The sequence below is a fragment of the Chaetodon auriga genome, chromosome 17 (genome assembly GCF_051107435.1).
Source record: "Chaetodon auriga isolate fChaAug3 chromosome 17, fChaAug3.hap1, whole genome shotgun sequence".
NCBI lineage: Eukaryota > Metazoa > Chordata > Actinopteri > Chaetodontiformes > Chaetodontidae > Chaetodon > Chaetodon auriga.
Genome location: NC_135090.1, coordinates 12,260,178 through 12,278,234, shown reverse-complemented (window position 1 = coordinate 12,278,234; position 18,057 = coordinate 12,260,178). Strand labels below are relative to the sequence as shown.

Below are 18,057 nucleotides of genomic sequence, written 5' to 3'. Positions count from 1 at the left end.
GGGGGACCTGGTGTTTGTGTGTGTTAAGGAAGCATAAATAATTCAGCTGGTAGAAGAAAGCTTTAACTGCCCTTGGCCACTGATACCAGGTCAGAAGCATTTATAAGCTTATTCATCTCCTCAGTGCCCCAGATATGTGGCTTAGCAGCCTCAAGGGCTGGGAGGGGTGCATGTGCGTGCTTTGGCGTAGGTGGGGCAGGATGTCAGAGTGTCAGCTGTCTGCAATCAGGACGGACAAGACCAACCACTCCCATCGGACAGACAGATATGCCTTATTTGGTCTGTGTGGAATGGCAAGAGAGCCATACCAGCCTCAGCTATGCACACACAGTTTACCCAGTGGCACTATGCGGTCACACTGTGTCCTGAATGCTGTGCAGTTTCCTTTCTTAGCCACTGGATACATTCATCTGTTAGACTGTTAATTTGCTGGCTGTTTGTCGTCATACGCTTACGGTGCCAGGAGTCAGGCCTAAAGTCAAATCAGCAGGAGTTTGTTGCCAACCAAACATACATGCATATAGTCAACACATTATGAGTTCAAGAGTGTAGTAAATATGGCAAACTTTTACTAGGACTAAATTGAAAAGTTCTTGGTACAGATAGTTCATGCATGTAAAGTAAACAAATGTTGGGTAAATGATCCTAGCACCCTAGGAATGGAAGACACAGTAACCTCATATCCTCTAAGTTAGACATTGTTTGCAGAAACACATGGAAACAGATGAACAACCAAAAAAAAAGCACTTCAGAAATTTACTAAGAAGTCTTTCATGAATACACCACAATATTAGAAACAATGATAAACTTCAAAACCAAACTGAGCTCTACTTGATCACCTCTGCTCTGTTCATTTCAGCACAGTGTTCAGAGCTTCGCTGCCCCCCATCCTCCTCCTGTAATCCTAGATGGACACATACCTCTGTCATTACGCAACATCTCATGATGCATTTATGAGTGCAGGATACATGGCTTACACACATTTATGAGATTTATCTAGCTTCATCAATCAGACCCTATTCAATCTCGAGAGAGTAAATCACATCATCTGCAGGTCATTCAAGGATTCAGCTGCCGAGAAATCAGCGGTATTGTCCGGAACAATGAAAGTGATGAGTCTGATCTAATCACAGCAGGAGATTGACAGTGAGGTCAAAATTGCGTGGGTGATGGTGGTCTGAACATTCGCCTCTTCACAGTTTTGGGCTGTGGTGGGGTTGTGATGGAGAGAGTGACATGAAGAAGGTGCTGCTGGGTTGGAGGATGGGTGATGTTGCGTTGAGTGACCCGCTGTGGCTTGTTGCACCCTACAGGTTGAGGGTGGTGGATTTGGCAGTGACTGTTGTTGGCTATTTTGTTTGGATTGTGTCTTTACTGGTGATGGAAGCTGGGTTTATGCTGGGGGGGTCACCAAGGGGATTGGGTTCAGTGCTCGGGCTGGTTGGGCTGTCAGGTTCACAGTGTGTGTTGGACAACTGGGGACCTGGATCTGGTATTTCTCGCCTGCTGGGGTACCTGCTGAGTGAGCCAGAGTCTGTAGAGGGGCAATCTGGTCTCTGTTGAACAGGTGTGGCCTCTGAAGGTGTATGCCCTTTGATCTGTGTAGGTATATGAACTATACTCGTCTCTTTTGATTGTTGCTCTGGTGGTTCGTCCTCATTTGGTCCTCTTCCTGTCTCAGTTTGTCTCTCATCATGTCTGCTGAGCTCTTTATGGGGGCTTTCTCCCTCGCTGCGAGTGTGTCCTAGTGTTTTATCTGTCACTGTTTCAGCTGCATTGGTCTGAGCTAGACTGAGGACTCTGTCTGGTCCTGCTCTGGTATCTGCTGTGTTCCTCTGACCTTTGTCTGTGAGCGCCCTCTGCCTGCAAACTGAAGCCATAGCCTTTACCCAGGGATGCAGCAAGGTCTGCTCTGCTGTCAGCCTCATTGTGGGATCTGGCTGAAGCAGAGCTCTGACAAGGCCCGTGGCTTCTACACACACACACACACACACACACACACACACACACACACACACACACACACACAGCAGAATAAGAAACAGATTGTTTATTTGTTTGTATGTATGGGATTTTGAACATAATTTAATTTAGTCTGCTTGTCACCTTCTGAGATAGGATCCCAGTAGGGGGACAGGAAGTGGAGTTGTGCCTGTTTTATGAGCTGGAACAGCTCTTCCTGGTCCCGATCGCGACTGCGAAATGGAGGGAATCCACAAAGCAGGATATAGAGAATAACACCCAGAGCCCATACATCCACTGCAACACCATAACCTGTTGGGTCATACCACAGTTGAAAATATTACTCAAATTCAGGAAGGGTTGAGGAAGAGCTTTGAAATAAGAAATTCATATTTAAAAATAAAATGCATGTAAAGCCGTGTTTGATACAGCACTAACCGGTCTCACAGAGAATCTCTGGGGCAACATATGTGGGTGTGCCACATATAGTGAAAACTGGTTCAGTCACAACCATAGCAAGACCGAAGTCTCCCAGCTTCAATTTACAGATGCCAGCAGCTACACGCTCTATCTGGTAGAGAACAAGAAAAACAAGATACAGACAGAGTTAAAATTCAAATGCCTCCAACGGCACCCATAGGTACTTTTATTTGCATTTTTCATGCATTTTTCAATTAATTGTAGCTCCAGTTAAAAGTTAAATATCATGAATTGTACTGATGTGTTACACTAGAAGCCAAGGAACAATACAGAATGAAGAGTTTTTTTTGTGATTTTAGGTGAGTTTTGCTGTTCAAATAGGAAAACATATGGATGGTCTTTCTTTAAAGTCCATTTTTAATGTAGGATATCACTAAACAAAGAAATTATTTTGCTTTCTAAATATTAAAAAATCTGTCTTTGGCACCCTCTAGTGGCAGTATTGAAAAAAAAACCACACAATACTCACCAGCAGGTTTTCTGGTTTGAGGTCTCTGTGTACTATACTTTTGCAGTGGATGTAGTTCAGTGCTTCGCTCATGTCCGACACCATCAGTCCTGCCTCCGCCTCTGAGAACTTCCCCCTCTCACTGATGGCCTCAAACAGATCCCCCCCGCTCACCAGCTCCATCACCAGGTAGGAGTGAGTGTGTGTGTGGTGATGCGTAAACAGCCTCACTATGCGAGGGTGACAGAGGCTACCCAGAAGGCTCAGCTCGTTCTGCATCATGTGCTCTCGGCCAATCAGCTTGGAGCGTTCGACGATCTTCACGGCGAGGGTTTGTCCGTTGTCACGACGGCGGCACTCTCGCACTACCGCAAAGTTGCCATCTCCCACCACGCGTCCAATTTCATAGCAACGCTCAATATCTGCCGGGGTGACATCACTGCCGTCTGAGGGAAGGTCAAAGGTCGTCCTCAGCTCTATGTCGTTGTGTTCTTGCCCCACACCTGGAAGTGGATCTGAAAGTAGTACCTGGGCAACGCTCTCCTCCTCCTCTCTGCTGATTGGCTGAGGCAGCGGAGGGCTACTCTGAACGTACAATTTTCTCACTTCCTGTTCTGTGTAAGAACTTCCTTTCTGCTTCCTCGACACAGGGGGAAGTGGGGCCTTCCCTGACAGGGGATTGATCAGTTCTGGACCCTGATGTCTAACTCTCCTCGCTAAGCAGTTTTCACACAGCGTAGGAGAGGGTATGTCTGCTTCTCTAAGATCTTCCTCGTGTTTAAATGGACCAATGACAGAAGGCTGTCGCTCTCTGACCCTGCCCCTCACACGCAGTCTCTGCAGGTGGTTGGGCAGCTGAGCAGGCTTTCGGCATGAATTCTTTTTATGACACTTCGGCGCATCTGAGTTATGATTTTCACGCTGGTGTGCACCTGTATGGTGAGGCAGTTGTGTACCTGTGTGTGTATTAGTCTGATTTTTCACATGCGTGTTTGTGTCCTGGTGTGTCTCTTGGCTAGCGTGTGTCTCGCTGCTGTCCGTCCCCTCACTGTATCCACTGTCGGCCTTAGCTGCTTTATCTGGAGCTGGACGAAGTCTTTTCTCCCAGGCCCGCAGTGCGTCAGCCCGGTAATGGGAATGTTCTGGAAACAGCTCCTCCAGAGCGTCCCTCACACTGCTCAGCTCAGGACGAGCCTTCCCCAGCGCCAGGAAGGCCACCTCGCCTCGGAAGAAATCACAGACACCTTTCACCTGTGAAGAAGAGAAAGAATGGTCATTTAAGACAGGTGCAGGAACCAGATCTGGACTACAAGGCCCCTCACATGACTAGCATGAACCATGACATCCACTGGATTTTTCACTCATCTTTTAGTTGATTTTAATTACCTAATTTAATTATCTCTGGCACTGCTGCAGAATTGAAGTGTAGACATTGCTAAATGTCTCTTTCTGTGTATTCTGAAAGAAAAGTAGACCGTCAGCACACAAAGTTTCAAGAAAGGTCGACGACGTGTTCAAGTTTCATGTGACTGAGAAATACTTGTTTATCAACATGTATGAGCCAATTTACATAAACTTTGTATGGGAGCAACTGACATGAGAAGGGCCTCAAGGTGTATCATCATCTAATCCAGTGGCTCTGTCATGAAGAGGGCCCTATTATCAAAATCTGTCAAGACTTTTATTTTTCTTTAATTTTGCACTGTTAGCGCCTCGCAGCAGACCTGAGGCCTGGTGTTTCAACATGAAATAACTCACGGCAGAGGATGTGGGAGGGATAGTAATCAGGGGATCATACAGGTGTTTTTGCTGAACAGGGGATCCCCAACAGGTCAATGTGGCCTCGCTGTCTCACCTCTCGGGCGTGGGTCGTGTACAGGCGTGTGACTCTGGCTCTGTGCCAGCGAGGAAACCCCAACGCCTCAGAGATATCCAATAGCAGTTGCTCAAAGGACACCACGCCCCTACGGTTCAACAGGACAGTTACCTTGAAGACAGAGAGACAACAATGACAGTTCATTCTTTCCCATGTAAATTATCTCAGATGTAATAATCTCAGCTGTCAATAACCAGGCAGACTCTCTTTTCTCATGAAGATTTCTAAGCTGTGAAAAGGCCCTTTGCCTGGTTTTATGTTTAACTTCTCAACCCAAAGGTTGTTCTTATTAACACCCTATAACTGATCTATGAAGCATCAATTAAAGATGTATTAGTCAGTGATAAAGTTGTGAGTTATAACCTCTGAGCCCTTCATGAATGACACCTCATTTTAATTTTAAAGAATGGCAAATATTGAGTTCACCTTGCGGAGTGTGCTTTGACTACAGGGGCGGACGATGGTGACCAGACGAGGCCTCTCAGCGCTCTCCTCTGCATGCCGGGTGTGGAAGAGAGGGAGGTGAGGAGGAGGAGGAGGAGGAGGGAAGTGGGACCTGTGGACCTGTCCCGTAGGGTGGGGGTGAATGGGCCACGGCTGGGGTGCCCCACCAGCACGCTTCAACAAGGGGGCCGGAGGAGCTGAAGCATGGAGAGAGGAGGACAAGGGTGAAGGAGCAAAGACAGAAAGCAAGAGTTGGAATACTGAAAGTGTGCTTAATAACGTTGACGTCTTCGCTTTGTTTCCTTTTAGACCTGCACACAAAGAAAAACTTCCACGTAACATAAAACCAGTTCCTCATTCTGTGTGGGTGTGTGTCTGTGAGCGTGTGTGAAAACAAATCCGGCTGATCAGATTTGAGTGTTTTCCATCACATGGAGTGGACGGGCCATTCGAGATTCTTCAAGCACCTTGTCCCCCTGACTGAATTATTTAGGCTTCCTTAAGTCATACAAACCCCCCCTTCACACACATGCACACACACAACTTAACAAAAGCTTGCTTGACCTGGTTAGGCCTCAGCTGAATCTGCATGATTAATGAGGCATTAGAGACACACAGCATCTTTGACGTTTCACTTTCTGGCGCCGAGGGAGACGGAGAGATACTATCCGTCCAGTCAGCAGGGGTTTGTTTTTTGTTTTGTTTCCACATGCAGAACAACAGACAGAAACACAAGACCCTATATCTCTGACATGACCAGGCCCCCCTTTTAACAAGACACCACTGGCCCCCTGAGAGTGAGCACACGCAGTCACACACACACGCACGGTTAACAATAAAAGCTTTGGACAGTGGTCACAGAAAAAAAACAAACATGTCCTTTAGCTTTGACACCTCATGAAGAGCCAGCTGTGGCCAGTCAAGAAGAACTGAATCAGCCTTTTCTTGGGGCTCCTGGGACCTTTGAGGGTCTTTGTGTGGAGGGTGGGGGATAGATAATAATTTCAGGACCCTTTCTATTGTAATAACGCATCACTTAAAAGGTAATGTTTTGGGGGTTTTCTCAGCTCAAATGGAATGACAAACTTTAAAATCTATTTTTTTTTTTTTTTTTTTAAGTTAGAGTTTGTGGTCTAGTTAATTACGCCTCCTTCCGTACAAGTTAAAATCTGTAAGAGAGAGTTTTGGTTACAGCAGTCTGTAAAGTTTTTAAATAATTTAACTCTAAGTAAACTCAAGTCAATCCGACCACTGACTCACCTGCTATCCTCCATTTAGCGTCACGCGCCGCCTCGCATCCACGCCGGGCTCTCTGTGAGGGCGTCATGACTTTCCAAAACAAAAGCAACTCCGCGACATTTATTTCTCATTCACTTTTATTTCCACATGAAGTTGCTGCTGTCATGTCCGCGGCTCTCAGCCTCCAGCGCAGGTAACAGGACGCAATGAAAGATGACCGGATCTGCTCTAGCTACAGTGGTTGCCATGGATACACGTCAAGTTAGACGGCTAACGGAAGGGAGGAAATACCGGAAGCGCACGGTTTTTCATAATAAAATATTTTCTGAATATTGCGCTGTGGGGGGCCAATCTAAAGAGCAGCGTACTTTTTGAATAAACATGTTTTTGTCATCTCGGCCTACTTCAAAACTTTTATTAGTAAACTTTAGTCTAGAAAATTGCAAAGATTATCAGAGAGATTTATTTTTAACTTTTTGCACAACTTGGGCCACTGGCAGCGCATCTGCATTACCTCAGAGCAGCCAGAAAGTTTTATTATATTTATTATTATATTTTACTTTCACCTAAAAACAGTCAAATTTAGAGAGCCTGACGAATTTGAAATAACAAACCCGAAGCAGCACCCTTGCATGTCATCACCCATCTCTCTCTGCCTTCATTTCCTGTCTGCTCTCTACTGTCACTATCTAATAAAGGTTAAAACGCTGTAAAATTACTTTTAGAAGAATAATACTGAAAAAGAAAAAAAGGGCCTAAGCCATCAAACTCAGAACACAGCCTGAAACTGAACTCCTCCATGGATTGTTAAAAACACCAAATTCACAGAAGCCTTTTGTATCTCAGTGCATGGAGGAAATGTATGGTGTAAAATCACTCTGACAGAGGGGGGAGAGGGACCGCTGGTCTCAGGGGCAGTTACCATAGTTTCACTGATGGAATCCAATACTCTGCCTCACACACACACACACACACACACACACACACACACACACACACACATTCTTGTTGATCTCCTCATACACTGCCCCCCATGGCTCTGTCTCCAGGGATACTGTTAATATTGGATCAGGAAGCTGCAAGTCCTATTCCGGCTTCTCATCCTGGACAGACATTTACACCCAACAGTGTGTGTGTGTGTGTGTGTGTGTGTGTGTGTGTGTGTGTGTGTGTGTGTGTGTGTGTGCTGTCTTAGATTGAAAACAAAAGTGCTGGAAAGTATTGATCCATAATCAGTGATTTCTTTTTCTCTTATAGTTTAAAGTGTGTTTTCTCCTCTTTTCTACACCTTTAGAGTCATAGGCAGTTTTGGAGTCAAAAACTTGACTAAATAAATTGGTTTAAATTTGAATATTCGTGGTCATTTTAATGTTGCAGTATCTTGCCCCCAGTGGCCAAATCAATGAGGAGTCTGTTAGTACTGGGAAGCAGTTATACTAATCGTGTGCTACCAGGGTCTGGTCAGCAGAGGAGGCAAGTGTTCTGAGTGTTTGTCACAGGCAAGAAGAAGAGGAAATGCACCCAACGTGGTTCCCTAGAAGAACTACTGCGTTTGATAGACATGAGTTAATTTATCTTTACAGTGTAGTAAGTTGTAAAAGTGATACAGGTTTGATTCTGTGCAGGGATCTGCAGTTTTCCCCTCCTTTTCCCATTGTGTCTTTGTGTTTCTCTTTTCCTCTGTCTCCTGTCTCCTGCCTCTCCGCTGTCTGTTGTGTGTGCATGTTTTACTGCAGGGCGTCGCTGGCAGGTCTGGTCCGGCCTCCTCCTCTCCTGAGCACACCTGCTCTCAATCAGACAATCAAGACTCACCTGCTGCCACAGTCTATAAGCACCAGCCTTGCAGCCAGTATTTGTTGAGTTGTCTGTTCATCCATGTGGTCATGACTGGGGTTCAGGAAAGACTACTTTTTTTTTTTTGATAATCATTTCCCTTGTCTGCTTTGTCTTTCTGTGCCTGGGTGCCTATCTGTCCAGTCCAGTCAGTCTGTGTATCCTGAGTTATCTGGATTTGGACAAACTCTTTGCCTGTTCGCTCTCAGTCATCTCCTCAGTGTTTTGCGTGGATCTCCCAGACATTGTTTTGAGTTATTCATTAAACCATTGACTTTTCTTCCACCACTCTCCATGTCTGAGTCAGCAATTGGGTCCATTTATAAAATCCTTATCATTCGGGCAACCTTCTGCACACCGTAAAAATTCCAAGGAGGGAAATCTGAGAGACTGACTCAGTGTGGTGTCCTTGAATAACTCTAGCCGTCTGTTTTTTTCCTCGTTTCCAACTTACTGCTGGCCCACAGAGGATTTACGGAACAAGGAATGCAATCTAAGGCCCATCTGCAGAGATAACACAAAACACACACACTACTCTGCAGTTGTTGTTGCAACAACTGCTACCACAATAAATGGCAGTGCTTTCTACTAAGGCACCATTTGTGTGTGTGTGTGTGTGTGTGTGTGTGTGTGTGTGTGTGTGTGTGTGTGTGTGGTGGGGGTGGGGGGGGTTAATGAGTTGGAACTAATGATGTTATTAATGATTAATATACAACTGATTTCTAAATCAGTTATAAGCCACTAACAAGAACAACTTTTGGGTTGTCAGGTTGTAAAGAAAATCACACTTTTTAGTGTTTATCCTCCTCAAGTGCTATGCCTTTTCTGTTTTTAGCGGGCTCTTTAATTCATCTGCGAGCCCGCCTGAAATGAACTGTTGACTACATACCTTGTGGAAAACAGCTGCAGAACATCTGGACAATATAACATTAATGGACCTTTGTTAAGGATTTGTTAACATTTAAGTTTTAACCATTAACCATTAATAAGTTGTTAGTTACGGCTTACGCTATTTATAAAAGGTGCTTTGATAAATAGGGGTACCCAATAAATAAATGAATGCATGATCAAAAGTCAACCATTCAGTCTGTAATCTTGGTGATGTACAGTCATGATGCTGCAATTAACTTTCCATCATGTTGCTCAAGCTCCATTTGGATGAGGAATGACAGTGAGTGCAGATAAGTGCAGCCAGAGAAGCAGAGAGAGAGACTGTAGGAGGAATGACTGAACAAATTGTGTGTGCTGGAGAAGGGAGCGGCAATGTCTGAATCTTTATATCGTTATATTCTTCCCACAGTCGCACAGAGAGGCAAAGGAAAGCCATAAGAAAGCTGGAAGAATGATCAACATTCCTGAACGATGTTCCCACTCCTCCTTTGCTGTTCTGGGATTGAACCCCGTTCATCATTCCAGGCCCACCAGCTTTCTGCTTGTGTCAGCTCAATGTATTTAGACACACACACACACACACACAAAGACACACACACACTTAAACACACAGACACTTACAGCTGACAGATAATGTCTTGTGTTGAGGTGAAACACAGGCAGTGCAGGGTTAAGTAGGACCGTATAGGGGCCATAATCACGTCTCAGGTCAACAACCTAAACAGCAGTCTAGCCTGAAACATTGATTTTGTTGTGTACATAAAGGTCTGATAAGTTCAACTCAACATAAACTAGAATCTGCACAAACAGGAAAACAATGTTGCTCATGTAATTGCAAACACATCCAAGTTCATGTGACTGCTCGCTCCTATTAAGCACTAGAATGTATGGCCTTATTCAGCCTGCATGCTGCAAGCTTCGCCCATGCATGTGTTTGCAGCCTTTATGTAGAGGTTGTGTGCAGGGAAAGTTCCTGCCTGACACTGCAGGAGAAAATCCAACTTATGTGAGGTATGACCACAGCGGCATCCCAGAGCACTATATCATAGCATTGCTTAAGATCAAACACACATGTTGAAACTGACTTGCGCAGCCACAGACAGCCTGTGAACATATCGCAGGCCAGAGCTCCCTGATGTCGACCTTTCACCTCCTCTCTCTCTCTCTCTCTCTCTCTCCCTCTCCCTCCTCTTCTCTCCTTTTCCATGTGTCTCTCTCACACCTGTTTAAGTCAAATGTGAGACCCGTGCACGCCACAGATTCGTTCCATCACACATATGTGCCAGTTTAGGCGAACCAATAGACAAGAGACAAAGGAGGCAACTGAAGGGAAAGAGCGATGGGGACAGGGCGTGTAACATGGTGTGATGTGATGTAACATCATTCGCTATTGACTCCCACCCCCATCCTTGCTTCTTCAGAGCATAAGTGTGTGTGTGTGTGTGTGTGTGTGTGTGTGTGTATGTGTGTGTGCATATGTGTGGATGTTAGTTTTAATGTGTATTTGTTATTACACAACTCCCAGAGATCATCAGACCATCTGCATGGGGACATTTCATCAGACACAGAGCTAGAACGATAAGTGGACTGTGTGTGTGTGTGTGTGTGTGTGTGTGTGTGTGTGTGTGTGTGTGTGTGTGTGTGGACAGTGTCAGGACTGATTTGAAATTTAGCTCTTGGGAATGGAGGAGTTTATGGCAAGCCATGACTTTTGTTGGTAACTTTGCCTCAGGGTTAAGTTCTGAAACTTGTCAGCTGCTTGCTGTAGCTCATCCTTCAAAGAGTTATCATGCTATCAGTCTTCTCATCTATAGGGAGTGCCCAGCGGGGGGTTTTCATGAGTATAGCGTTCAAATGTGTGTATGAGTGCAGTTGTATTAATCTTGTTGTGGGGACGGATATCTTTTCACGTTCACCTCCCAAATGGACATAAAAAGCTGGTCTCCAGCTACTAGCAAATTTAGGATTAAAGTCCTGACACTTCGATTCGAAATCTTTTTTTTTTTTTTTATCTCAGTGTCATTAAATATGATTATATAAGCAACAATCAAAGTTAATATTGAACTAAACATCTTGACTCAGAGACCAACAGTAAAAAAAAAAAAATCAGCAACTCTGCTTCATCAGGACTGTGTGGGTGTGGTTTGATCAGATATGATCCACAGCAACATAGTAATATTAACAAATGACCCCACCCGGTGTGGGACCACTTCTCATTCTCACCTCATTCTTTAAAGTCTGATTACTAAACAGATTTTCAGGGCATTTAATGGATAAGGCTGGTGTTATTATTGTCAACAAATCCCGTGAAAAGACCAGAAGCAGCATTGCATTAGTCCGTCTCTCTGTCTGGTTTTCAGTGGTTAGCCCACTGCTTCCTGTGGTCTTTAAAAACAGGTCACAAATACATTCTTTTATTTACAAGTACAGCTAAATAATTCCCTAAAACAGGTGGTCACTGTAGTTTGTAGCTAATTTTATTCAAAGAGCACTACGTAGAACATTTGTTGGGGACTATTTTCAGCTGTGGATGATTACACATTTGGAGCTCTTGTCAGTATTTCCTGCACCTGGATGTGGTTTGACTCAGAACAAAGTAGGCTACAGTGCACATGTTCGTTGTAATAAAGGAACATGTCACTCAGAGCAACGATGTGGCTTATTTATAAGCTTTGAACAAAATTGAGATCAGTGGCACAGAGGAATAAACTACACAGTCACTCCACGAATGTCCTCCTCAACAAAAACAAGCTCGTTTTCTCTCTGTGTGCCACATAGCACTGGAGCGATAAACCAACCCTTTAACACCCTTAACCTGACACTCCTGATTACAGCATACTCCGCCATCACGTGTGTGTGTTTATAAGTGTGCGCACAATACACACACACACACTCACACATACTGTACTTGTAACCCTCTGTACTCTTTCAGGCCAGACTGAGGTCAGTAAGCACAGGTGGAAAACCTGAGGAAGAGGGACAAGTGTGAGGCGAGACAGAGGGCAGAGAGGACAATCACCAGGTTCTTCTCAACCTTCAACCCAGATCCTAAAATCAATCATCACCCCCCCACACACACACTTCTCCCCCACCCTTCCTTCAGGCTCTATTTGTGTTTCTTCTCTTTCTCTCTCTGACAGTGGGGGCCTGTTCATCAGCTCCTCCTCCCCCTGCCCCCCTCTTTTATCTGCTCTGCCTTTTATTCTCTTAAGGCTGGCTTTCTTCACAGCGGCCCTGTTGCTCGCCCTCTTACTCTTTCTCTTTCTCGAATGTTCAAACTGATTTTCTTTGCAAGTGCAGTATCGTTCAGAATGACAGAAAATACAACATACCTGTACATCATACTAGGCTACACAACTACATGACCACGCTACAAAGATATGAAGACAGATTGATGCAAACGAATCGTTCAAAGCAGAATTATATTCTCCATTAAAATATACTTTATCTGCATGGTAGCCACACTGACTGTCTCTTTTTGTCTCCATCCCCCAAGTCCCTCCTCCCTCCTCCCCTGCACTCTCTGCACAGCCTGATGACGTCACGAACAGCCGGTATAAATCCAGCCAGTAGGATCGCAGCACAGCCTGTGGTGCTGACTTCATCCTCCTTCTCGCTCCCTCTTCGCTCCCTCGCTTTGCTGCCTCACACACACCCTCACGCGGCCCTTCATTCCTCCACACTACTGCAGACATGGATTCATTCATCGGCACATGGAACCTCAAGTCGAGCGAGAAATTTGATGACTACATGAAGGCGCTGGGTAAGTGTGTGTGTTTGTGTGTACAGTATATGTATGTGTATGTGTGTGCGCGCATGCGTTTGTGCCAGGAGAGGATGCAGCGCTGCCAGTGCGGCGTGTGAGCACATGTGTAAACGTGTGTGAGACAAAGATGAAACCATTAAAGTGTGTTTGTGTTTGAACTCTGCAGGCAGCTGTTAAGGCAGTGCGGAAAGTAAAAAGGATAAAGGGACACAATGAAGGGGCTAAAAAAGGGAGCAGCCAAGATGGAGACTGGGGAAAAAAAAAAAGAATAAGGGTGGAAAGAGGAAGAGGGATAGAGAAAGACAGAAGACAGGCGAAGATGAGAATCAGAGGGGGAGGGAGAAGAGGGTGGGTTGACCGCATGGCCTAAGTGCTGGAGAGGAGGGGAGGGAGGGGCTGTCTTTAAGTGGAGGAAAGAAAAAAAATCAATCCCACCGTGAGAAACTGAATGGCAAGCAGCTGGCATTCACACACACACACACACACTTGAGCGTAATGTGGGTGACCTTCAATGAAAGCTGGTCATTGTTTGGCGCCATGAGAGGAGTTGAGTGTTAACATGGTTCCAATGCCGGAGAGCAAATGGGACGAGAATGCGCTGAAAAAGTGGCCTTCAAAATATCTCACGCGGACACTCGCGCATAGTTTGGTATGTATGTGTGTGTGAAGGGGGCAGGTGCTCTGACTTTTACAACCGCGAAGAATGCCACTAAATCATTCGTGTGTGTGTGTGTGTGTGTGTGTGTGTGTGTGTGTGTGTGTGTGTGTGTATGTATGTGTGTGTGAGAAAGAGATTCATGCCCAGTGACCTCAGAGCCATATTAACATCAACCTATCTGCTTTGTTCACCATAGAAACCAGAGACCCTTCAACCTCTAACCCCCCCTCTTGATCAATGAGGCACACACACACACACACACACACACACACACACACACACACACACACACACACACAGAGTGACTTTTTGTTGTTTGAATGTGGGAAAGTAGCTCTTGTCCGGCTCTTGGAGATGAACCAGATTGTCACCCTGGAAAAAAACTTCTTTGCTTGCAAAGGGTGTGAGCCGCTGTTACCCAATGAAATTAACTCTCTTGAACCCTCTCACACACACACACACACACACGCACACTTGTTGCTTTGAATGTGGAAAAGTAGCTGTTGTGCTGCTCTTTGAGGTGAACCAGATTGTCAGCCTGGAAAAGAAAAGAAAAAAATCTGCTTCGGTAGCAAAGGGTGTGAGTCACCAATGAAACCAGTGAAATGAACTCTCTTGATCCCTACACACATACACACACCCTCCAACGCAAGCAAGTAATCATGTGCACACATACACGTCCGGGCAGGCAGTGAGATCAATGCGACCCTGTAGTGTTTAAAGAACATGCTGCAGGTTTGGGAAGTAGACAAATAGAGATTAGAGAGTGTGTCAAGTGAAGGAGACCTAGAGGGCAAACGCACGGCTACTGCTGTTGACCTTTCTCGTAATGTGCCACTTAATATTTCACTCTGGTGACGTTAATGACGTGGATGCTTCATAAATTAAAATATTCAACAGTGTTTTAGCACATTTCAGCACAAAATGAAGACTCAGGATGGCTGTGTTTACTGTTAATTTGCATGCAGCCTGCTAATGTTAGCATGTAGCCTGGAGCAGTTGGAAGGGAGGCACGGTCACTTTGTGCGATCTGTTCTGTTCTGTTTGATTGATTGATTGATTGAACTTTGCAGATTCACAGAGCTGCCAGTGTGGCTGTAGGCTCTTAGTCTTGTTCGGTTTTTTTTTGTGTGTGTGTGTGTCAAGGCAACAGTATGCAGGATTTGCTCCCCAGCACACTGCAACTTACGTGTCTTTGTTTTCTACAGGTGTCGGCTTCGCTACACGTCAGGTGGGCAACATGACCAAGCCCACCACCATCATCTCCATGGATGGTGACAAGGTGACAGTGAAGACCCAAAGCACCATTAAAAACACAGAGCTCTCCTTCAAGATTGGAGAGGAGTTTGAAGAGACCACCGCTGATGACAGACATGTTAAGGTGAGAGGTCAAAGGTTGCTCAGACAGGAGATCATTGAGGAATACCAACACTTAAGGGCAAAATCTACATTTATATTTCATATCTTTGATAAAGAGGGTTTAAGAGGCTTTCTAATGGCTCATCTTCAAAACACACTACACACCTAAAACATGCTGAAGCGGTGGTGGTGGTAAGTCCAGTCATGAGGGTGAGTGATGGTTACACAAACAACTGTGATGGTCACAGTTGGGGTTGTGAATGTGAACAGGAGGAGGTGGGTCATAGAGGTCAAGGGTGAGAGGTGAGGGTCATAGGGGACGGACTGGTCATAACATGTGACCATAAAATGAGACCTAAGACACAGCAACCTTAGCACAGTAAATACATGTAGTTGCATTCAATGGACCTTCATTCATGAGATGATTAATATGATCTTATTTGTACACTTGGGTGTAGTAAACTCCCTTTCTTTGTCTCTCTGTTGGCTGCAGTCTATTGTAACACTAGAGGATGGGAAGATGGTGCACATACAGAAGTGGGACGGCAAAGAGACCAGTCTGGTCCGGGCAGTCAACGGCAAATCCCTCACACTGGTCAGCGCTCACGCAAAATGCATTCATGTAATATGTGCATGTGTGCATCGGTTGCAATTTAACTTTGTTCTTTCTTTCTCCATCACAGACACTCACGCTCGGAGATGTCGTTTCCACACGCCACTATGAGAAGGCGGAGTAAAGCCCAACACTGAAATCTCCCTCCAGCATTTACTTGCATCAGCTAAAGCCCTGCAACCCAAACCCCTTAATACCACCTCGACCCAGGCCAACCCCTCGTACGGCTGCTGCCAGTTCCCCTCAACATCCCTTCATGCTGTACACTCAGTATTAACATTACTGATGACTGTGACCTCCCCTTCCATGCTGTCCTTCGCTTTATACTGTCGTTCCTTCTACTGTAAGAACCATTGAATAAATTCCAATGATTTGTTTTCTTCTTTAAAAATCCAGGTCTGCATATTTGTTTTGTTTTGTTTTGTTTTTTTTTTTTGTTTTTTTTAGAAAATGTGTAATGCATGGTGCCGATGATGAACCTGGAAAAATGTTTGAATTTGAAAGTTTGTCTACTGAGACCTGAAAAAATGAAAATTAAAGTGTCTACACTGTTGGACGAAGTGGTTAAAAATCAAGTTGCTCTGTGATTTTCTTTTTTCTTTCTATCTTTTTTTTTTTTTTTTTTAAATTGTTTTTACACCAGATTTTTAGTGTTCATACATAGCTGTTGGAAGGTCTAGGTACAGAAAGTTTACCCTGGAGACCCAAAGTTTACAAACACTGAAAAGAGCAAATATCCTTGAGAGAAACTTCATTTTCATTTTTGTGGAATTTAACTAATAAAGTGACATGTAATTTCTTGTCAGCTTCAGCTTAAGGCCACAGCAAAGATCTGAGCTGCTGTTGTGAATTCGGACACTTTCTGAGTGTGGTGGGTCTGCAAGTACTCCAGCCTGAGCCATGGTTACATGGTTAGTCAAAGAAAACAGGACATCCAAAGAGTGTGACCACAGTTTCCATCACAGCTGGTTTCATAGGGACTCACAGGAAGGTTAATTATAGCTCCTGCTCCTGTGTGTGTGTGTGTGTTGCCTTTGCCCTGGCTAGGCGAGGGGAAAGCTTTGTCAAAGGTACTTTTATGTCCTGTACTTTTGCATTAGATGCATGTGAGTGCTTTTTAAATTTAGATCATTACCTCCCACGGAAGATTGATGTCATGTGCCAGTGGCAGACTGCCAACTAGACGCAGGGTGAAGGGGTGAGAGGGCATCAGGACGATCCAGGCCACCTTCCGCCACCACCTCCTCAGGTTACCCTCAGCTGAAATGGTCACAAGAAAAGATGAACCATTCACAACGCAAAAATAGAGATCACGAGCATCGCCTTCTTGTTCCATACACATATTCATATCCACATTATTGTGATTAGGAGGAAAGTAAAAGCAAGCAAGCACAGAAGTTGAACTTCATATAAATATCGAAAAGTAATGGATAAATGGTAAGAACATCCAGCGTCTGCCACTCCAAGCGGTCGCAATGTGAAAGACCAAACCTGGTGAGAAAAAGAGACCAAGCGTGAACATTGGTAATTCCAGGATTACTGTGTCATGTTTGGATTCACATGTGCAGTGACAGATCCAACGCAGCCACTGTGTGCTGTGGAGCATTTCCATGAAGGTCGTCCCATCTGGAGAAGCAGTGTGATGACAGCCCATCTGAGTGTTTCAGAATTATATTTCTACTATTTTACATGTGCACTAATTTTATTCAGAGAGGTGCAAATTTTAGATTTGTGTAAGGCTTTGGGTTAAAACTCTTGGTAATTCAGCTTTTGGAAGGATTTTTTTTTCAAAATTCAATATACAGAGGTTTAAAAGATAGACTGGTTATTCCTTTATGGACACAGAAACATTACATATTTTAAGGGTGTCCTGTTTGGGAAAAAAAAACAGATCCTCCCAGATCCATATCATATACTGTGACTGTCTGCTCAAATTATGTGCAATAATGCAACACAACCTCACAATTGTGGTTATGGGAGCTCAGGATCATACTAAATGGTTAACTATTCAACTCATCTTGTACATCTGTATGATGCAAAACAAGCAAAAGTTAGAAAACGAAGAGGAGTCTCGAGACTGACCAATGAAGTGGAGTCATTGCTGGTGGAGTTCACTGGAGTTGTGTCAAACCACTGCAGCTGGAAACAATCTGTTTCTCCACCATCCAACCAGAAGCTTGGAAACTATCTTCTCTGGCCTGATCTTGTCTTACACTGACAAGGGGTTAGCTTTCAAAAAAAGGAGAAAAAAAGCCTTTGTCCACTTTGTGTAACTTTCATCTCATGGGACATGACCCAACTGACAGTTCATGTTGTGTAAATCCATCAGTCCTCGCCTGAGACCCCTTACCTCACTTGAAAACATTAATCTGATATGACCCCAGACTCAACCTGAGAATTTCTCTGTGTGTTTCAGTCCCCCAGAGACTTACTTTGACCAACAACATCATGAGCACAAGGTCCAAGAACAAAGACATCAAGAGGTATG

The 18,057-nt window shown here is 44.6% G+C and overlaps 2 protein-coding genes across 2 annotated transcripts; one reads left to right on the top strand and one right to left on the bottom strand.

Annotated features, from left to right (window-relative positions):
* Nucleotides 1-548: 548 nt before the first annotated feature.
* Nucleotides 549-6,537, bottom strand: dclk3 (doublecortin-like kinase 3). Its single transcript, XM_076755181.1, has 7 exons — nucleotides 6,471-6,537; nucleotides 5,193-5,407; nucleotides 4,746-4,877; nucleotides 2,912-4,141; nucleotides 2,401-2,533; nucleotides 2,107-2,274; nucleotides 549-1,972 (listed from the first exon to the last, which is right to left on the bottom strand). The coding sequence occupies exons 1-7, from the start codon at nucleotides 6,535-6,537 to the stop codon at nucleotides 1,350-1,352; spliced, it is 2,568 nt and encodes an 855-aa protein (XP_076611296.1). The 3' UTR covers nucleotides 549-1,349.
* A 6,224-nt stretch (nucleotides 6,538-12,761) lies between these two features.
* Nucleotides 12,762-16,140, top strand: fabp3 (fatty acid binding protein 3, muscle and heart). Its single transcript, XM_076755151.1, has 4 exons — nucleotides 12,762-12,936; nucleotides 14,806-14,978; nucleotides 15,450-15,551; nucleotides 15,640-16,140. Exons 1-4 carry the CDS (start codon nucleotides 12,867-12,869, stop codon nucleotides 15,691-15,693), a joined length of 399 nt encoding a protein of 132 aa, XP_076611266.1. The 5' UTR covers nucleotides 12,762-12,866; the 3' UTR covers nucleotides 15,694-16,140.
* The last annotated feature ends 1,917 nt before the right edge of the window (nucleotides 16,141-18,057 follow it).